At 36.5% G+C, this 18,854-nt stretch overlaps 1 protein-coding gene across 1 annotated transcript in view; it reads right to left on the bottom strand.

Annotated features, from left to right (window-relative positions):
• LOC106933741 (protein kinase C-binding protein NELL1-like) overlaps window positions 1-18,854 on the bottom strand; it is a 234,328-nt gene that overhangs the window by 183,313 nt on the left and 32,161 nt on the right. Inside the window, exon 4 of the mRNA XM_088004458.1 lies at window positions 5,362-5,532. Within this exon, the coding sequence (XP_087860584.1) occupies window positions 5,362-5,532 (171 nt within the window). The remainder of the gene's footprint in view (window positions 1-5,361; window positions 5,533-18,854) is intronic.

The following is an 18,854-nucleotide window of genomic DNA, read 5'->3' on the forward strand; positions in this document are numbered from 1 at the left end:
CATTTTAGAGCGTTTTTCTTTCCCATTGTTTTTATGGTACATGACAGGCTTTGTCTCAGCCAAAGGCCTTACTGGGCACATGCAGCATCTCCTTTCACATGTTTTTACCTGTGTCATGTTTTTTCAGGATGGCTGTCGGGCAGATAGCCGAGAGGATGATGCCGCAAAATGTCCATGAACTCTCCTGTTTCTGATCCACCTTCAGATTAAGTCAACATCCCAACCCCGGGCTAAGAGTCCCTCACTTAAACACAGAGACTCTCAAAACACACACAAACAAAATGACAGCTACACGGTGAAGGTAAATGCCGGAGGGTTTTGTGTCGAAAGCAACAAATAGGAGGCAGAGACATCCTAAAAAATTCCAGTGAGTCAAATGGGAGATAATGTCACCATTTCTTTAGCTTCTAATCAACTGATTTCAAATCTTCTGACAGAGAATTGCATGATCAGAAAGAACAACCAAAAACCTGCTACTAGTTCATTGTTTCATTTCTTTCTAGATTACATTGGTAGGAGAAAACAACTAGGTAAATGCTGGAAGATGCACTCAAGCATTACTACATTATTTACTGCAAAAACATGGAGTCCTCTATAAAAAAAATACATATTTTAAAATGTAGGACTTTGAGGATGAAAATAAAGCGCAATACTGTGCAGATATAACCCAGAATGCCCTGAGGTAACCTTCACAAGCAGCTTCACGCGGCCTGCAGACAGAATTGCAGGTTTCTCACTTAAGGAAAATGACTCATCTTAAAACCTGCTTTATATTTCTTTAACATTCAAAGTGACAACTTTACCGATACCCAGCAGCTGTTTCCACACGTTATGTTGGTAAAAACACTAACAGGTTGCACTGTAACCTGTTTGGTCTGGCTCTTTTCTATTTAACCTTGACTGAACCAAGAAACAGAAAACTGAGGTTTGAAATCAGTTCAGGTCACAACAGACACATCACATGAATAATGCATGCATGTAGATTTTAGAGTAAGTTTTCAATATTTAAATTTTAATATATCAAACTATTAAGAACCAAAATGTCAAAATTTCCAATCCACATGGCATCAAGAGGTCAAATGGGGGCAGAATGGTCAATCAAACGAGACTCCAACATGTGCTGGAATTAATCTGGTGAGACAGGCTTTTTAAAATGCAGCAGAGTTTGCAGCTCATTTTAAGCAGAAGGAGCAGCATATTTAAATGGCTTTATTCCCAGTCCTGTGCCGTCTTTGGGAATAGATAAAAGGAATAATTCGTCAGAACAAAGACCATAACTTTCTATACTTTCATAAAGGATGTAGGTCTGTAAAATAATGGGAGCAGACCAAGAATAGATTTATAATAGAGGATATGCCAGTCCTTAAACCCAAGACTACGAAGCACAAGAATGCAAATTTCAGTGGATTATGGGGTTTAATAAATGCATGTTTTACAGTATCTCTGCAAAAACTGCAAATTCAGCTCAATAAACAGTTCTGGCAAAGAAACAAAAACACCTTAAATCAGCCTATAACAAAACCCTTTCAGTTTTACATTTTTGATCAATCTGTGTATTTTCTGTAAAGTACAGAAATCTTCCTGCTGATTTGCCTGTTATCTAAATTACAAAGTCTGAAAAGCTAATACTTGTGAGCAGTAATGACTGGCATTTACTTTTAAAGTTTCTATACTAATTTAACAGCAGAATGACTCCTAATTGAACCTGATTATATCAGTAAATATCCCACAAACTTTAATTTGCCTAGTAAACATAAGTCAGGACAGGATGAATTATGCATGGAGGATGCCGTTCATAGGCATTCAGTCTCCTTAAGTTAAAACTTTATAGAAACACATTATGCTGAAATTATAGCTGCTAGTTTTTTCATGCATGTGTACAGCAGCTTTCTACTCTACAGACATAACAGATTAATTTCCTTTCCTTTTAATGCAAACTGAAGAACAGTTTGATTGGACAAAGAAAAAATACTGCCCATTTCCTTCCGCTTCACAGTTCTGCCTAGTTTATGTTCTTCTGTCAGACTATCTACCAAATCTACCAATGTTACTGTAAGAGAAAACGTTGAAATGCTCCTGGGGTTTGAACACTGCGCCATAACTCAACACAAAATAGATAGTCACTGTGACGATTAGGAGGAAAATCATTGGTTGCCAAACTTTAAACAAAGTCCTTGTGTCCTAAATCAATAAGTGTAGTTAGGGGAAGAAAACAGGCCAATTGATGTATCTGACAACTTGCTTTAAAGAAGGGTACGTTCCTAAGATTAAAGTGAGTTTTGCCATGATACAAACTGGCTGTTTTCCTGTCCCTGTTCTTTTTGCAAAACTTTTGTTAAAATTAACTTGGCTGCTGGACTCAGGAACGTGGGGAAAAGTAAGACTGAAAGCGGCTGTCAAGCTTTCAATGGGATGATTAATCAACCTCAACAAAAATCAAAACCTGGAAACTTCCAACTCGAGGACGTCAACAGTCTTTAGTCAACAGTCTTTAGTCTGTAACCATCCACATAGTATACAGTAACTCTATTGGTCTATTACTTATTCCAACAAATTGAAAAAAAAATTGACAGCAAAGGTTAAAGGGTTGAGATCAGAAAATCAGAATTCATTTTAAATCTTTTGTGCATAAACATGTCCTCCTTTGATCAGCTGACAGTAGTTCAGCAAAATATATTGAGGTGCTAAATTTTACCTTCATAAGTATACAATGTGTAAATATTTCCATGACCTAACATATGGACCACTTTGACAGAGTGGCTATAAAATTTATGCAGGCCTTCTGGTACGACGGAGTGAAATATGAAAATGTTTACTGGCAGGGGGAGAAAACAGTGCTGTGTTTCCATTGACCATATAATTGTGTAAATTGGAAGGATGAAAATAAATTTGATTAACAGAAACGCGGAAAAAAAATCAGGTTTTCTGATAAAATATAATATTTTCTCAGCTGCATCAAAATTGGTGTATTTCACAAATGAAATACAATGGAAAAATGTTTTTGCATCATACAAGTCATGTGATCAAAAACCGAATGTTACTACTGACGGGAAAGACAAAGAAGACGACAGGAAGTGGTTGAATGAAGATGGGGCGGCGTTTTTAATTACTTATCTCACATGTGACTTTAATTGTGCTTATTGTTTAATGAAAACAATGCAATTGCAAAATTGTGTTTTGACATTAACAATAAATTCTGTGCACATTGGTAATGGAAGCACAGATATTGTCCTGAAAGATGAAAAGGTATTTTGACTCGAGTTTTTCTGGAAACAGCCGAAATGCATTCTTTGCACTTCTACTAAAACTCATGGAGAATATGGACAGGCAAATGTAAGATCTGAGACCAGACTGGCTGCCAACGAGGTGGTGAGTCGTAATGTCAGACCTGTAAAACTGGCAGAAGTTGGGTAAGTCTGCTGTCATCTGCTTTACTTTGATCTTACAGGGAAAGCCTCACAGATCAGCCCACATAAAGGTTTTAATTTCCTGTGCATGTATCGGTAATATGAATGAGATGGTGAATGGAATCTGACATCATTTGTCCAGTGGATCCTTAAAAATGTTCTCCACTGAGGTGTTTTTTATCCATCATTTTTATATGTGCTGACAAAAGCAAGGACTAAACTCCCACTCTTTTTGTTAGAGCTGCTCAGCGGGAATTAGGGTGAAATAAATCTCTGAATATCGCAGAAAAATGTCGTCACTGTTCTCACCTTCGAGTCAACTTACAAAAGAACTGTGTAGAAGTTTCTTACAGCAGTCTCAACCAAATAATAAAAACAAACTAATACTTTATGTTTGGGTAAACCAACTAGACACTAAATGAAATATTTTTGGTTACCATTTTATAGATATAAAGTGTTCTTTAGTCCTGTTTATCATGCAACACTGAAAGACATACAAATGGTGAATATAGAATCCTTATGCAACCATAGTAGCTTGTAACAGGGTACAACATTATTACAAGTGGAAAGAACAATATTGCATAATACATTTTTTTCATTTTAGGTGATATTTCACTGTAAAACACTTTTACAGAAAGTTTTATAGCCGTCATTTATGGAAATCTTTAAGATTCGAGGCAGTTTGGATATTTTTCTACTTACTGATTCCTCCTGTAAAATATTAATGCAGCTGTGAGTATTTTAGTTGTGTTTTGTAAAAGGGCAGAAGTCTAAAAGTTTTGCCAGTATCTTTGGGTGCTCAGGGTGAGGAGCATTTCATGAACTTACTGAACCCATATCTACAGTGTGAGCCGACAGGAGGGTGAAGGCACCCAGACAATAAAGTTTCAGCAAAATATGATGAAATAAAAACATAAAGTGCATATGCATGGGAAAATAGCAGCAAGGAGGTCTGCATGTACCCCGGCAGAGTTCTAATATGTAGATAAAACATAACGCACTGGCATAACAGAGCGAGACTCAGTAAAAACGTGTTTAAATGTAAAATTTATAAACAGACTCAGAGATTTCACTTTGAACAGTTAAGCTCTGTTTCAGCCCCTACATTCAAACCACTGACAGCCAAAACCATGTGAGAATAAGCACCAAAGCAACCCATTCAATCACACAGTGATTGAATGGGTTGCTCTCCTCTAAAGAACAGTGCAGACAAAAAAAAAAAGATTTTTATTACAATTTTTGTTTGATAATTTGACGATCTGTTCTCCCTAATAACACTCTGGTCCAATCTTCCTCCGTTCACCACACACCCTCAACTCATTTTAGATATTCTCTGGCTTGATAATTAATTTGGAAGCCTTATGGATGTAAAAGACATCTGGGAAAAATCAATAATATTGATAAATCATCCAGTGCATCATGGAGCTAAAGGTGACAGAGTATTTCTACAGTGATTTACACTCCTCGTTGATTGAACACATGTCCAGCAGCTGGATGGAGAGAGAAAATGGGAAACTAGACCTTCCTAACTCTCGAATAGAGATGTGAGGATTGAGTAAAACTGTCACAGCTAAACTGTATATTTATAGATTAGCTCTGACAGAGTTTAATGTCCCTACTAGAGAGCTGGTGAGCCAATTATGCCTTTGTTAGCTTTCACATCTTAAAGGATCTGTGTCAGCTGAACATGTTGAACATGCAACACTCTGCAGAGATACAGGACGTTATGTAAATATACCGCCTCCCTCTCACATTCACTGTGTGCTAATTTGTCCTAGGACGCTTCCTCTTCAGCACCGTTAACAACCTGTCATTCTCACTGACACGCCAGCAAACAAATATTTACTTTGATAATCACAGACAGCTTATTAGATGTGTCAATTCAGAGGAGCGAGGTTTTAAAAAAAAGAAGCTTCCTTTGGTGGAAGCCATTATCTGTTCTGAGTGCCGTTACCTGTTGCAGTCGACGTGCAGCAGGAGGTGGGAGGTGCTGATGGTGAGGGCGATCTTGTGCCACTGTCCGTCAGCAAGGCGGTAGGGGAATGACTCGGATCGTGGTTTGCCCTTAAAGCGGTAGTGGTAGCGGATCTCCTCTCTCACACCGCTGCTTTCCAGCTCAAAGTAACTGCAAGGCCAGAAAAGATGACAAATCCTCAGTTTTTCAGTGTGGAAGGTCTTACTCTAAACCGATAGATTCATTATTTCATTAACATAATTTCTGAATTATCTAAGCTCTGTATGGATGCACACAGGCAGATAGATTTAGATGATTGTTTTCTCCTTGAAAAGTAATATTACTATCTGCTTAATGAGAGAGGAAAATTATCTCGAGTTCGTATTTTACTAAATGTTTTTATTCAAATCATAAAACATTCTCAGCATCTGTAGTGAGAAAAGTGATGCCTTAGTGGCAACAAATACAACCTAACATTTTTTTTTTATAAAACTACATCAAAACTAAATTAAATAATAATTTGTGGAAATGGTAAAGAAAAAGAAAAGAGTTGAATAAGGTGAAAACATGCATTCAGTAACTCCATAAGTTTAATTTTACCAGAGTAAAATATCGTTGCAAGTACTGGTCCAATAGCAATAAACAACAAAGTTTCAAAAGTTGAAAATTATTGACTTTTTATTTACTTTTTTCTAGAAAATTTTCTACTTTTTGGTGTTCTACATTTATGCATTACATTTTAGTGACACTGCAGCTGTACGACTTTTGGCTCTGGTCGCACCATGTGGTCCTTCCACTGCACCATTTTCATCCATGATAAATTAGAAGCTGGATAATCGCTGTGAGCTGCAGACGAAAAGCCTCAGGCAAACAGCTGACATTTTAGCTTCCCGGTGGCTATAAATGACCTGAAAACAGAAACCTTTAACCAGTGTGAACAAAGAAAAAAAATCTCCTTGTATTACATACTTCCATGTTATGTAACCTGAACTATAAGATTCCAGAAAATTCATTCATCCACCTCTCCTTTTTCTATTCACATATATCATTGCAGAATCACAGGAGCATAAAACATACTTCAACTGATAAAGAAAAAAAAGAAAAAATAGGTGTCAGCAATTTTAAGTCTGGGTTGTACAATACCCTGGGTTGTACAATACCCAGCAGCAATTATTGTTTGCTAATTGCTGCTGGCTAGTCTGAAGGAGCTGAGTGGGGGAGTCCCAGGAGAGCGCTGATCTGTGAGGCAGAAACTCAGAAACCGCAGCTCAGAGAAGGCAGACCTAGGTCCCCCCAAGCATTTTGCAGAGCTGAATGGTTGCCATGGAGATTAGAGGATTTCTCAAACATGCATGAACAAATCAAGGCAATACTCCATGTATGTTTTTGATAAGGGAAAAATACACAATACTGCCCTTTTAGATACTTATTTAATCCATATATAAAAGAGATACTTTCATTCAGTTTTAAGAGCTTTTATTTATATCTTTTTTACCTGCTTTTGCTGGATTTACTTGTGGTTTTAATTTTTTGTTATAATTCGTCCACCATGTAAGTCCAAAACCAAACAGGAGTGGCAACAAGCACATTGTATGTTGCACATTCTTGTCAACTCAAACCGTTCTGCTCAGCTAATGACGGCACATCAACCCCCCACAAAGCAAGCTCTGCTAACGCTAAAACAATTATTACACACTAAATTAACAAGGAAATGTTTTTCCACAACATCCAATCCCATTTGCATGAATAAACGAGTGGCGGCTTCCTCACATATCTGTGTGAGAGAGGAAGAGAGAGAAGTGGAATCAGCGAATCTATGACCAGCCAGTTCGGCAGTCTTTATACAGTATGTCATCACTCTGAAATTAAATGAATACATCACTCTGTGCCTGTGCTGGGCACCGACCTGACACCCCATCTTCATCATGCTCCTGGAGCCAGAGTCGCTGATACTTGTCAGCTGGAGAAGAATCATTTGCATCGAACGAGGAGCAAAATGAGAACGAGAGCTCTCCAGCTTCGCCTCTCCCACTGATAGAAGCCTCCTCAGGGCTTCAAGAGACCCGGAATCACAGAATGAGCAGAAACACTGTTATCCTGATTTGACTCATGAAATAATCATCAAAGACTTTAACTCCACTTCACAGCTAGTGTTTATTTTATGAACTATTTAATGGTAGCTATTGTATGCCTGTGTTACAGAACAGTTAATGAGAGGGGGTGGAGAGCTGCAGACTATTGGCAGGAAATAAGTTTATTATGAATAGCTCAGTCTGATGGACACAAAAATTTGGCTTGCCTCCTTTGGAGCTTTTTTCTATGCAAAATATAAAAAATGAGCCTTATCTGTTTCCACAGGCTTTCTTTTATTGATGATCCTTTCATAAGCAGCATTGTGTGAAGCTGTTATACTAATGGCATCTGCATGGATCTGAAATACTCCAACTGTGAGCATCTACAGCTTTCAGAATAAGAAAAATAATGTTTGCATATCAAACAAATAAAAGAAATGGCTGCCAGTGTTGATGAAGGGATTGTTGTGATGCGAAAATTAAACTATTGTGGAAGTCTCTGCAGGGAAACAAACAAAAGAAAAAAACGCTACAGAATAGTCATTTATTGCACAATCTAACTAAAACATTTTCAATTTGTAAAACGTGAAGTTTTATGATAAGTGAATGGGTGGGTTAGTTTTTGTGTGCAGTAATGGGACCAAAACATGCATTTACAAATCAGAGTGAAAAACTTTAATTCAATTTCCAAATGCCAGAGCAAATATTTGCAGCACTATGGCCAAATTTAACTGTTGCCAACCAATCAGAGTGTTTTAAAAAAGTATGAGTCACTAATGAACATGATCTGTAGGTGATGCATGGCCACAATACCACAGGCTGCAAGAAAAATGCAAGAATTGCCTGAGCAACCGTTGGTGCATGATGCTGTTCCTCAACAAACAAAAAAATATCCAGGAGTGTATGTGGAGGTCTGAATTTTAATCAGTTAGATTAGGGTTAAGTATTGAATATTTTAAGCATATATCACCTCACTGTGTAAAGTAAAGGGTTAAGAAAAACTCTAACAAGAATATTTGGAGATACTGAAAATAAAGAAAATCACCCACATCTGAGCCGTTATATAACTTTTACAGTTTAGAGCTCATCTGCACTGCAATGTCCAAAAGATCCATGAAAAACCTTTCAAATTAAAATTTTAAAAGCTTATAATATTAGAGAACTTAAAAAGCTCCTAATTTGATGAAAGCATGTTATATGCTTTTTTTTTTTTATTGATCATTTCCTTTTTCACTAGATTTGTTTGAGGTTAGTCACTTGAAGTCCTACTTTTACCATTTCTAATAGGGATCCACAATTTGGTCTGGTTTCCAAACATCTAGCAGCAAAGCACCATTAGAGCTATTATTTTCACTATTAGAAGAAAATAATTCTCCAATCTACTGAAAATATCTTACACTTGCACTACACTTGCCAGATAAATGCAGTTGCAGCTCATTTCTGCTATCCTCTGGGAACAAAATGCCTATTCTAAAATTTCTATTGCCCATGAAGACATGTTATCAAATCAGTTAACTAAGGAAGTAAAGCTAAAATAAGAGCATGTTAGAGTAACATATTTTGTCTTTTATTGATATTATTGGTAAATTAAACACATTATACAACCCACAGTACACAAAATGTATCAAAATGCACTAATGAACCAGGAAATGGTTATAAATAAATATCAGAAATTATTTTCTGCAATGTATTTGTATAGAAAAACTCAGGTAAATGTTTTCTCATGAAACATTTTCCTTTGGAATGATGCAAACAGTGAATAAGTTGCTGCTGGGGTTATCATTTCTTAAACCAAAACTCCAGCAGACATTACCTCCTGTAATACATTTTAGAGATTTGTTCCACTTTTGTTCCTTCTATTATAAACCATAATCTATAATTTTGCAATAATATTTTTCTGAGTGAAAACAATAAAATTGTGGTTTTGAATTAGATTCAGCTGCTTAAAATATACCATTTCTATTTCCTATATTTTGGTGATGTAGTAGCAAGGTCATAAAATGTCACATAATACTCAAAACCAGCAAACATTTACATATAGGACAGTTTAAGAAACATATTTTCAAAGTGGTATGACTGCTCTGCCGTGCCAGAAGACAGGACAAATAGATATTTACTAATTCACAAAGTTTTAGTGTTTTATTGTAATGAAGCACTCTTACTGGCTAGTGATTCTTTTTATGAAATACATTTAGGAGCAATTACATTTTATGTCACGGACGTAAAGACCCAACACCAGTATAATAAAGTGACTAATGACTGCAGCGTTAAATACCTTTCATCTAATCTCCATAAATCCCATCTCTTCTTGTCACTTCACAATTTGAATTTATAGCACCGCCACAAATCTGCAACTTCACCTGCGTTTCACCAACAGGCCTTTCAAGCTGCAGCCGATCAGGGTTGTAATATTTTTGTTGTTTTTCATTATGGTTCAGTTTTATTTCGTTGTGATTTTTTGCTTTCGTCAACAGTCAGTTACAGTTTTACGTTTTCAGGCTGGATGTTTATTTTGCGGTTATTGATGGGTGATTGTCTCAACAGATCAGTGGTTAATTAGGTAACTTAATTACCTCCCACTAATAATCTGTCAGAGTTGGAGTGCGAGTCGTCTTATTTTTTATTTCTTAACTCATCTGAAGCACACCGAATTCTGCAGCACATCTAAACGTTACGGTTGTCAAAGTCAAGTTAGCATAGCAGACCTGATACCTACCAACTTCCTCACTTTCTGTCCCTAAAACTTCTCACTGACCAGTAAAATGTGATACCTGTGGATCTTGTTATTCAGTCGTCATATCAAAGCCACTGTTTCCCCTTTTCTTTTACATATATATTACAGATGCATTTAAGATTTATGGTGTTATGTTGACAAATGTACAGCTAAAACCAAAAGTAGTCATCTGAGCGGTTTTTTTTGGGATTTTGCACGTTTGAAGTCACGTTGCAACGTGTCTGTACATTTAATGATTAATAATGTGATAACTAGAGGATCTCATCAAGATCCAAAGCACTGAGTATTAAGCAAACAAAGAGTCACATGATGGCACACCACTTCCTGAAATGAAGGTTTTGGACAGAAGTCAGGATTCAGACATTTTGCGTGACAGCTCAGAGAAGAAGCTGCTTTGGTGACAAGTGGTCTTCATCAAAATGCAGGGGCATCATCAGTAAGAGAAAAGTTTTGGAAATGAATGCCTGCCTCAGAGTGCAGGACTGGCTGTATATCATCCTGTCCTTTTCCCTCACCTCCAGTGTCACGCAGCTATTTTATGGTGGGTAGCTGACAGCCAATTATCTGCTCAATAGGGAGGGTCAGCCCTCTCAGGCTCATCTCTGGTACAGGAGAAGGAAATAAGGCAGATACTACAACGGCAAAACAGACCGACGCCTGTAGATAATGGCCTGGAAAACCTGACTGGGTTTGCAGACAAGGATTACAATTTACTTGTCACAGGTTTGGCTGTCCTTGATTCAGGTTCTCGCAATGCTGGGAAGGTATTAGCAGGTAGGTGCAACTTCCACTAGTGACCACAGCTTGAGGTATATGGATCAATTTGCAGGAGAAAATCAATTTTCATTTTCACAGTTTGGACTGTGTTAAGTGGTTCATTATCAGCAGAAAAGTATTGTATGAGAGAGACCCCCTTTGGTGTTGGCTTTATGACTGGGTCAGGTTTAAATGGTCAGATAGAGGGGGCATCATTACATTACATCACATCAACGCAGAGCAAATAAACATTTACACACACATGTCTCTCACTAAACTCTAAATATTGGTCCAGAAATTGATTAAATGCATTTTTGGCTACAATTTCTCCAACTTTAAATAATTACATATGCTTCTGACCAGGTCAGTTTGGATGGAAAATGTCCAAATTTAAGATTTCTGGATGACGACGACATGTTTAGAGGCTTACACAAATTTCTGCAGAAACAGCCTCACACAGACAAACAAGTGTCTGACTCTTCAATGGATTCATGAGGTATTACTGAAGATCTGAAGATCTGCCTACACTGATAACTATGATGACGTATTAGGGTCATTGTTCATAAAAATAAATAAATAAATCAGCCAAAAATCTCTTAAGATTCAAAAATTCAAAATATTTGCAGATAAAAACTCAAATTTTGATATTAATCACATAAATTTTCTAGAAAAAACTTGGAAGTTTACTGATACTTTAAAAATGTTTTCCTTTAATGGCTGAAAGGTTCCCTAGTAACTGATAAACCATTTCAGCCAAGGTAGTTATGGTCCACATATGATGGATTATTATAAATGTTCATTATTTTCAGTGCAAAGAGGATCAGTCATTAAGTGATTGTTTTGTTTTATATGTTTCTGCATGTTACAACTGTACAAAGGACAGTGATGGTGTTAGGACATGAACTGTGGTGACGTTTCACCTCAATCACCAGCAACTACACCAAGGAACATGAAACGCTGTAAAACAATTATTGCCTGGGCAAGCAGCTACAGCTTAATGGTAGATTTCCTTTTTGACCCTTTAATGTCAGAGCTCAAATTAATCTGGCTGCTTGTACATCAGGAACCAAACAGCCTGAGGAGGAGGACGGTTTCTAGACTTTCAAACAGATTATGAGTTCATTTAAGACCAAACCAGTCTTTATTTTAGGGATGCAACTATTATTTAGTCATCAAATAATCTATTGATTATTCTGACAATAATCACATAAAAACATTCTACAGATTTTTCATTTAACCACAAGCTTTTTAATAACATGTTAGAAATACTTGAGTTTTTCCTAAAACTTCCTTACAGTCAAAAGGTGTTTTTAGCTTATATGCAAAATGTATATTCCTTTTGTACAGTAAATAATCATTTTGGAGTTACTCCAGTTAATTAATTGGCTAATAATTGACGATTGTGAAAAATCAATCACAATTAATCCAATTATTCGTGTCAGCCCTAGTTCAGTTTGATTTTTAATCTGGCAAAAGTAAGACAGTTATAATTCGGTTCTGCTTTGAGGTTTTCTTTGGACTTAAGCAACAAGGAGATCAAAAACAATTTGACAAACTTCTATGGAAAAAACCTAAAACTCCAATTTCAAGTGTTTTTGGCTAATAAGCACAATATCCTGCCCATGTTTTCTGAATTTTACAAACTAACGTGATTCTAAATGTAAAAGTCTGTTCTGCATTATTTGTTGTTGTTCTACAACTACAACATTCCCCTTGAAGAAATTACAGCCAGTAAGTTAAATCACAGGAGTAATCCAGGGAGCAGCGTGTGGAAACTGATGCTAAGCTAAGGTTGAGAGGCGGCGCCGCTTCCCCCATCCCCACAGACCAGATCAGTCAGTGTTGATGCTGGCAGGCCGTCTCTCTCCAACAAATTCTATCTGATGGTAGAGAAATTCTGAAAATCCACTTCCCATTTCTGAAAGCAAACAAAGAAAGGTAGACAACCACAATAAATGTGCTGGCAGCACACCAACAGCAGCAAATATCTCTGGACAAAACTGGTAAACTACAGAGGAAGTTGCAGGTTTGGCAGACAGAAGTCCCAATAAATATTATTTTGTTCCATCTCATTGAGTTTTTCACACATGTTCTTTACAGTACAGTGCATGAAAAAAAAAATCTAAATAACCTTTTATTCACAAAACAAAGAAAATGACAAAAAAAGTAAAAGTATTACAAATGAAAGCATGAGAAATCAACTTCTGTTTGGTAAGTGATGTAATGTTCAAGATACATTAAACATGATTGTGCTGAATAATGTATATATTTCCAATAAGTTTTCTAAGCTACCAAGATGTTGACCACGAGCATCGCAAGTATTTAGGTGAATAAAATGAAAGAAAAAAAAGATGGGTTGCTATCATCAGGATTTATTTATTTTTTGCTTTAATGTAGGAGTGATAATATAAAAAAAGTCCTGGTTTGCTAGGTTTGACTTTAAGTCAAACCTATAAACTATAACTAACCTATAAAATACATTTTCTGTTTGTTTTTTTGCAAATGAGCCATCTGTCTAGCTTATTTAAGGTTCTAACTTTATTTTTATATGCAGTTTTTTACATTTTTGTGTAAATTTGTTTAGATTTGCATTACTTTTCCTTAAACTGTCCCAATAGTCAAGCAGTTTTCCATAAATAATTTGCAGTCCATTGGTGAATCTGCAAATACTGAACTGTGCATAGACTGGGCTCTACGGACAGTTAATTAACTAAATCCACAAATTTAAGTTAAAAGCCTCTGTGAGAATAATTTCTCTCAAGAAAAAGTAATATTTATTCATCAGTAGCTATTTACCAACATATTTAATAAACATTTTCTTCATGTATTAATGTCATGACTCATTATAACTGATTTATTCCTACTTTATTAAGTTTCTGGTAATATTACCGTGTTAAAAAGAACCGTTTTTAGAAATCAAAGTAGTATATCCAATATTTCCATCCTCAAGTACTGAATGAAAATGCTGACTGATGTGTGAAAATTGTTAGGCTTTAATGTCTGCCAATTGAAAAATAATTTTGCCAACAGTGAAATACTTAGCTCTTCCTGCGCTCAAAAACTTTGTAACAAAGTACGGACAACGGAGTCCTTTCTCAGCATATTTCATTAAAGAGAATAACCCGTATTCTCTGTTGAATCGAGTAGCAAGGAAAGAAACGGGATTCTAGAGCTACAAAAGGGGCAGGCAAATGAACAGAGCAGCTGGATGAGCAGGCTGTGCATCTTTAGAGTCTGACTGTTAAGGTGGGAAGACCAGCAGAGAGAGACTCGGCTTTGAGTTAGTTCATCACAGCTTCTGCCACTTGCCAACAATGAAAGCGTTCCTGGGACCAGGAAAACTGCTGTCTAGGCAAAAATCCTCCTCTTTGTTGTATTCCACCAACTGGAGCAGCAATAAACCTTTCACCATGTTGCCTAGTGCTTGGCACAAAAAGAAAAAAAAAAAAAAAACCACTTCTGCTTTTGCAATGACTTCAGAGAAACGTCTCCATTCAAAAGACATTTTTTGCTTTGAGATGTGAGGAGAGAAGAAGCGCAGAGAGGAGGTTATTATCATATTGTGAAAACTCAGTTAGCAGAGGAGGTGGGTGGAAAGAAGGGTGGATTTGAATGTGCGGAGAGAAAGATGTAAGTAAGCAGCTATAAGACAGAGAGGGGACGTGTGATTGGATTTGACTGAGTTGTAGAGCTGCTCTGGCTGTCGGGCAGCTGGCTGAATGGTGGGCTCCAGTTTTAATGGAAACGAATGGGCGCAGGCAGAGGACTCTAATAAGGCCTTCAGAGATGACTCAAGACTTCAGAGCAAATCTGCGGTCACAAAGCAACACAGGTCTGCTCAAAGCCAGTTGAGACTCTTCTCATCTCATGCAATTTAATTACTCCGCAGTACGGCGGTCTGCGTCACATGACAGCTTGCCTCAAAATAACTGCAGTCTGTTGCAACTTGGACAGATTTGAATCTGAATTTCCAATTTTTTTAACACCTGACTACACAAAGTTTGAAGTAGAGAGACAGATCATAAAACTGCAACATTGCAGCGGGTTTATAATGATTTATCAACATTTTAAATGTCAAAGCGCTCTAGGTTTAATCATGTTACAGAAGTCGCTCAGATCAATAACAGAAGGAAAAATGCTGTCCTACTCTTACCTGCTTCTTTCAACGCTGGTCACAATGATTTCAATTAAAGCTGAACTATTGGGTCAATCAACGAATCGATCTTCAGTGCAATTTCACAGCAAAATATTATTTAGTTCACATTGCACTTGGAAACAAAAGAACAGCACAGCAACACAAAAACATGCATTTAACACAGGATTCACATTACTTGATGTTGAGGTTCACTGAATTTGTGTTAATATATCACCTAACATTTACTGTTGACAGGTGATGCATATCTAAGAGAAACATTAATCCTGAGAGTGAAGCTAACAGCTAGTCAGACAGATCACAGATTTAGTTCATTTAACTATTTAAAACAATTCAAAAAAAAAAAACTAACATGCCTGGGATTCAACATTAGTAAATATATGGACAAAAAACAGTCCACAAAAGTGGCTTGTTGGACATGAATCCTAATACTTCTAGATAAAAACGATAAAAAAAACTAATTTTTAAATATAGATAAGATGACAAATGCAGGTTTTGGCAGTTTTTCAGTTCTTTCTTGAAATAATTGCATTGAATTTTAACTGAACGACAAAGTAATGAAAAGATGTTTTATAGATCTATTTTTCAAGTTATTAAATTGGAAACTATGCATTTTTCACCCACCAATATAAACATCTCATAGAAGAAAATGTATCCATTCTCTTTCTGCAAAACTATTTGTCTTATTTTAAAAATGAAAACAAACATGAATTATGGCTATTTATAAATCTCAAATTATTTCCTATGGTGGTTATTTGTCAAAACTTGACTATTTTTCTATAAGTCAAGTAGAAATGTGACTAAAAAAGTTTGATTTAGCTGCACTGAAGGCAAAAATGGCTCTCTGGATTGTAAAGGTTGCAGACCCTTGAAGCCATTATTGGATCGGTTTGGTCCCTTTTTAGCGGCTGATCACTTCTTTGCACAAAAGTTAATACCAAACAACAGAGCCTTATGAGATCACTTAAAGAACATCAGAGCAGCAATAAGAGCACAGGAAGATTCAATTTGTCCGAAATACTAAAAACTTCCTACATTCTTGAAAACAGACTGCAGCTGATTGGGGATTGGTCAAGCTTGGACTTCTGCAAGTAACACAGCAGCTGAAATAACAGACAAATTTAATGATGCTTCGAAAACGTTTGCACAGTTTATATCTTGATCCTCAAAGCATGACGTTCCCTTATACCTTGCAGCCTCTTGTATCAAGCTGCCCAATATCAGATATTTAATCTAATTTGATGGCATGCAGAGCTGAAAACTCAACATTTACTTGTCTTTTTTATGCACTATGGATCCATATTTTGTTTGCCATGTTTGTTGTTGTGTACAGGATGTTTTTTGGAATGCAACCTCTGGGCTGTGTGCAGCCAGGAACGAAAGCAGAACACACACACCATAAAAATGTAGTAATCAATTCAAATTACTGTCCCTCCTCCTCCTCCTCCTCTTCTTTGTTCTCTGTCTGTGAGCACATCTGTGCTATGCAGGCATTCTGGCTCTTTTGGCAGAACAACAAAATTCACCCAAAAATCCAGCTAATACCTCTGAATAGACTGTACAGAACTGTGGACTTCTGTATTTTTGTTCAAGAACGCAACTAATATAAAGCAACAAGAATAAATTAGGCTGTTACTTGTTGAGTGACAACATCCACCAAGTTTTACTTTTACAAGACTCATTTAAAAACGGCAACTAAAAAACAGCTAGGTCATCAATCATTTCAGTACCTAACTGAAAGTTTCATCTTTAACAGTAACCCTGTCATAATAACCAATTAATTAATCAAATGATCAATTAGAATTAGTTCAATAATTTCCATTCTCATGATTAATATTTTTTTCAGGGACAATTTTTTTTTTAGAGTCCACAATCTTTTTTATTTATAATTTTGGTTGTATGTGGTTTTAATTTCCATCTTATTTATGTTTTTTTTTTTTTGTCATGTTTTATTTTCAATATTTAAAATGTCTTCCATTTTATGTGTGAAGTATGTGTGACAAAAATGTACTTTATTGGTCTTTTGGAGAGGGAGGACTGGCATGATTATGCAATTATAATTGTGTTACTTGAAAATGCTCTCAAACAACAATATCATCATTTATCACAAAAATGTGTGGGACAATTTATCATCCAGTAAAATGTGTTATTGTGACAGGCCTGTCAGTAAATTTTGCTTGTTGAACAATTAATGAAGAACTTAGTGAGTTAAAAAAAACTACAATTAATAGAGCTAAAAAATAAACTGCAAAACTGCAGTTTGAAAAACAAACATTTTGATTGCAAGATTAGCCAGAGGGCTGCCAGTGTATAAGCTGATGATAAACATCATGGTTTTAAATTTGTTAGATTTGTTGTGTTTGTTTTTTTCTAATAGGAAAGTCTTACTCAACTACAAGAAATGTTTGGATTTATAAGCTCCATAAAAAGTTGGAACAACATCTATAAACATCATTCGCACTGCAAAACATCTCTCTCAAACCAACTAAAGGTGGTAAATAGCTTTGAAGTTAGCATTCCTGACAACTGGGTTTGCTAGAGTGTAGCTGAGTGTCTCTAATATAACATTTGCTTAGTCCGAGCGCTCCTCTGAGATACATATGTTGCATGATGCGTGTCATTGTGCCTGAAGGAGGAGAGCTGTTCTGTCAAGTGGCCCCATTTAGCCTTGCCTTACTGTTGTTTGGTCAACCCACTGTGCAACAATGATGCCTGCAGGTTATGTCACAGAGAAAGTGAAGACGGAAAGAAAGAGAGCGGACTGAAAATAAACTCTCAGGGTCACCTTAAAAGCACAGCCGAAGACGAGACGTGCTCCTCTCCAGAGTGCGCTTTGCAGAGTAATCTCTGCTTTCCATAGAAGTAAAGGGACATAGTGTACACAAAGACACAAATACGCTATACTCCAAACAGACCAATATTATTTTTCTTAAATGAATCTTCGCGGTATTTTTTTCAGCTTTGTACATGTAGAGACTTGCAGCCCATTTTTAGTGGAGAGTATCTGTGAACATCAGCTTTCAAGTGTTGTAACTTCTTAATTTGATTTGAGACTGTACTTTCACTGGGACTTTCCAACAGTGAATATGTGCTTACTGCCCCAAAAAACTGACTATAAGTGTTTAATATCACCTGTTATCAATATTTTTTTTTTACGAATCTGAAATACTGCCAAGCTGGTGGCATGACCTTTCCTGTTTTATCCACAGTTTTTAATCCAAGCCGTTGCTTTTATGAGGCACAGTGGCAAACCTTAAACTGTGCAAGTTACTGAACAAGTTGTTGCTAGGTAACCAGAAGTTAGTCAACAGGTTGTTGCTAGGTAACCAAAGAGTGAGTGAGGTAGTCGATCCCGTGAGAGTTTGAAAAGCTAAAGGCTTTCTTTCCTCTGCCTACATCCCCCAGAATGCTGTGTGGTTCTGGTTCAGTGAAATTATTCAATATTGTGTCAAATGCATTATCAACTGGTATTGATCACATGTTTATTGCAATATATATTATTGATTTATTCCCTAGCCCTACTTTCCCAAAAGGGCCAGATAAGTAAATGGTGGTCCTGTTAGCAGATTTCCTGTATTTGAAAGTTCTAGTTTCAAAGGAGAGACTGAGCTGTAAGACACCAAAAGTCTAGGATTCTGTTTTAATATCACTGGTTTAAAGTTCTCTACAACTTTACCCAACTTGTCATCATAACATTTGCTCACTGCTGTTCTCTAGCAAACCTCTGATGCCTTCCCAGAACAGCTGGATGTACACTCACATTCAATTGAACAGATGG

The sequence above is a fragment of the Poecilia mexicana genome, unplaced genomic scaffold, assembly GCF_051168715.1.
Source record: "Poecilia mexicana isolate PSO_F unplaced genomic scaffold, ASM5116871v1 scaffold_3, whole genome shotgun sequence".
NCBI lineage: Eukaryota > Metazoa > Chordata > Actinopteri > Cyprinodontiformes > Poeciliidae > Poecilia > Poecilia mexicana.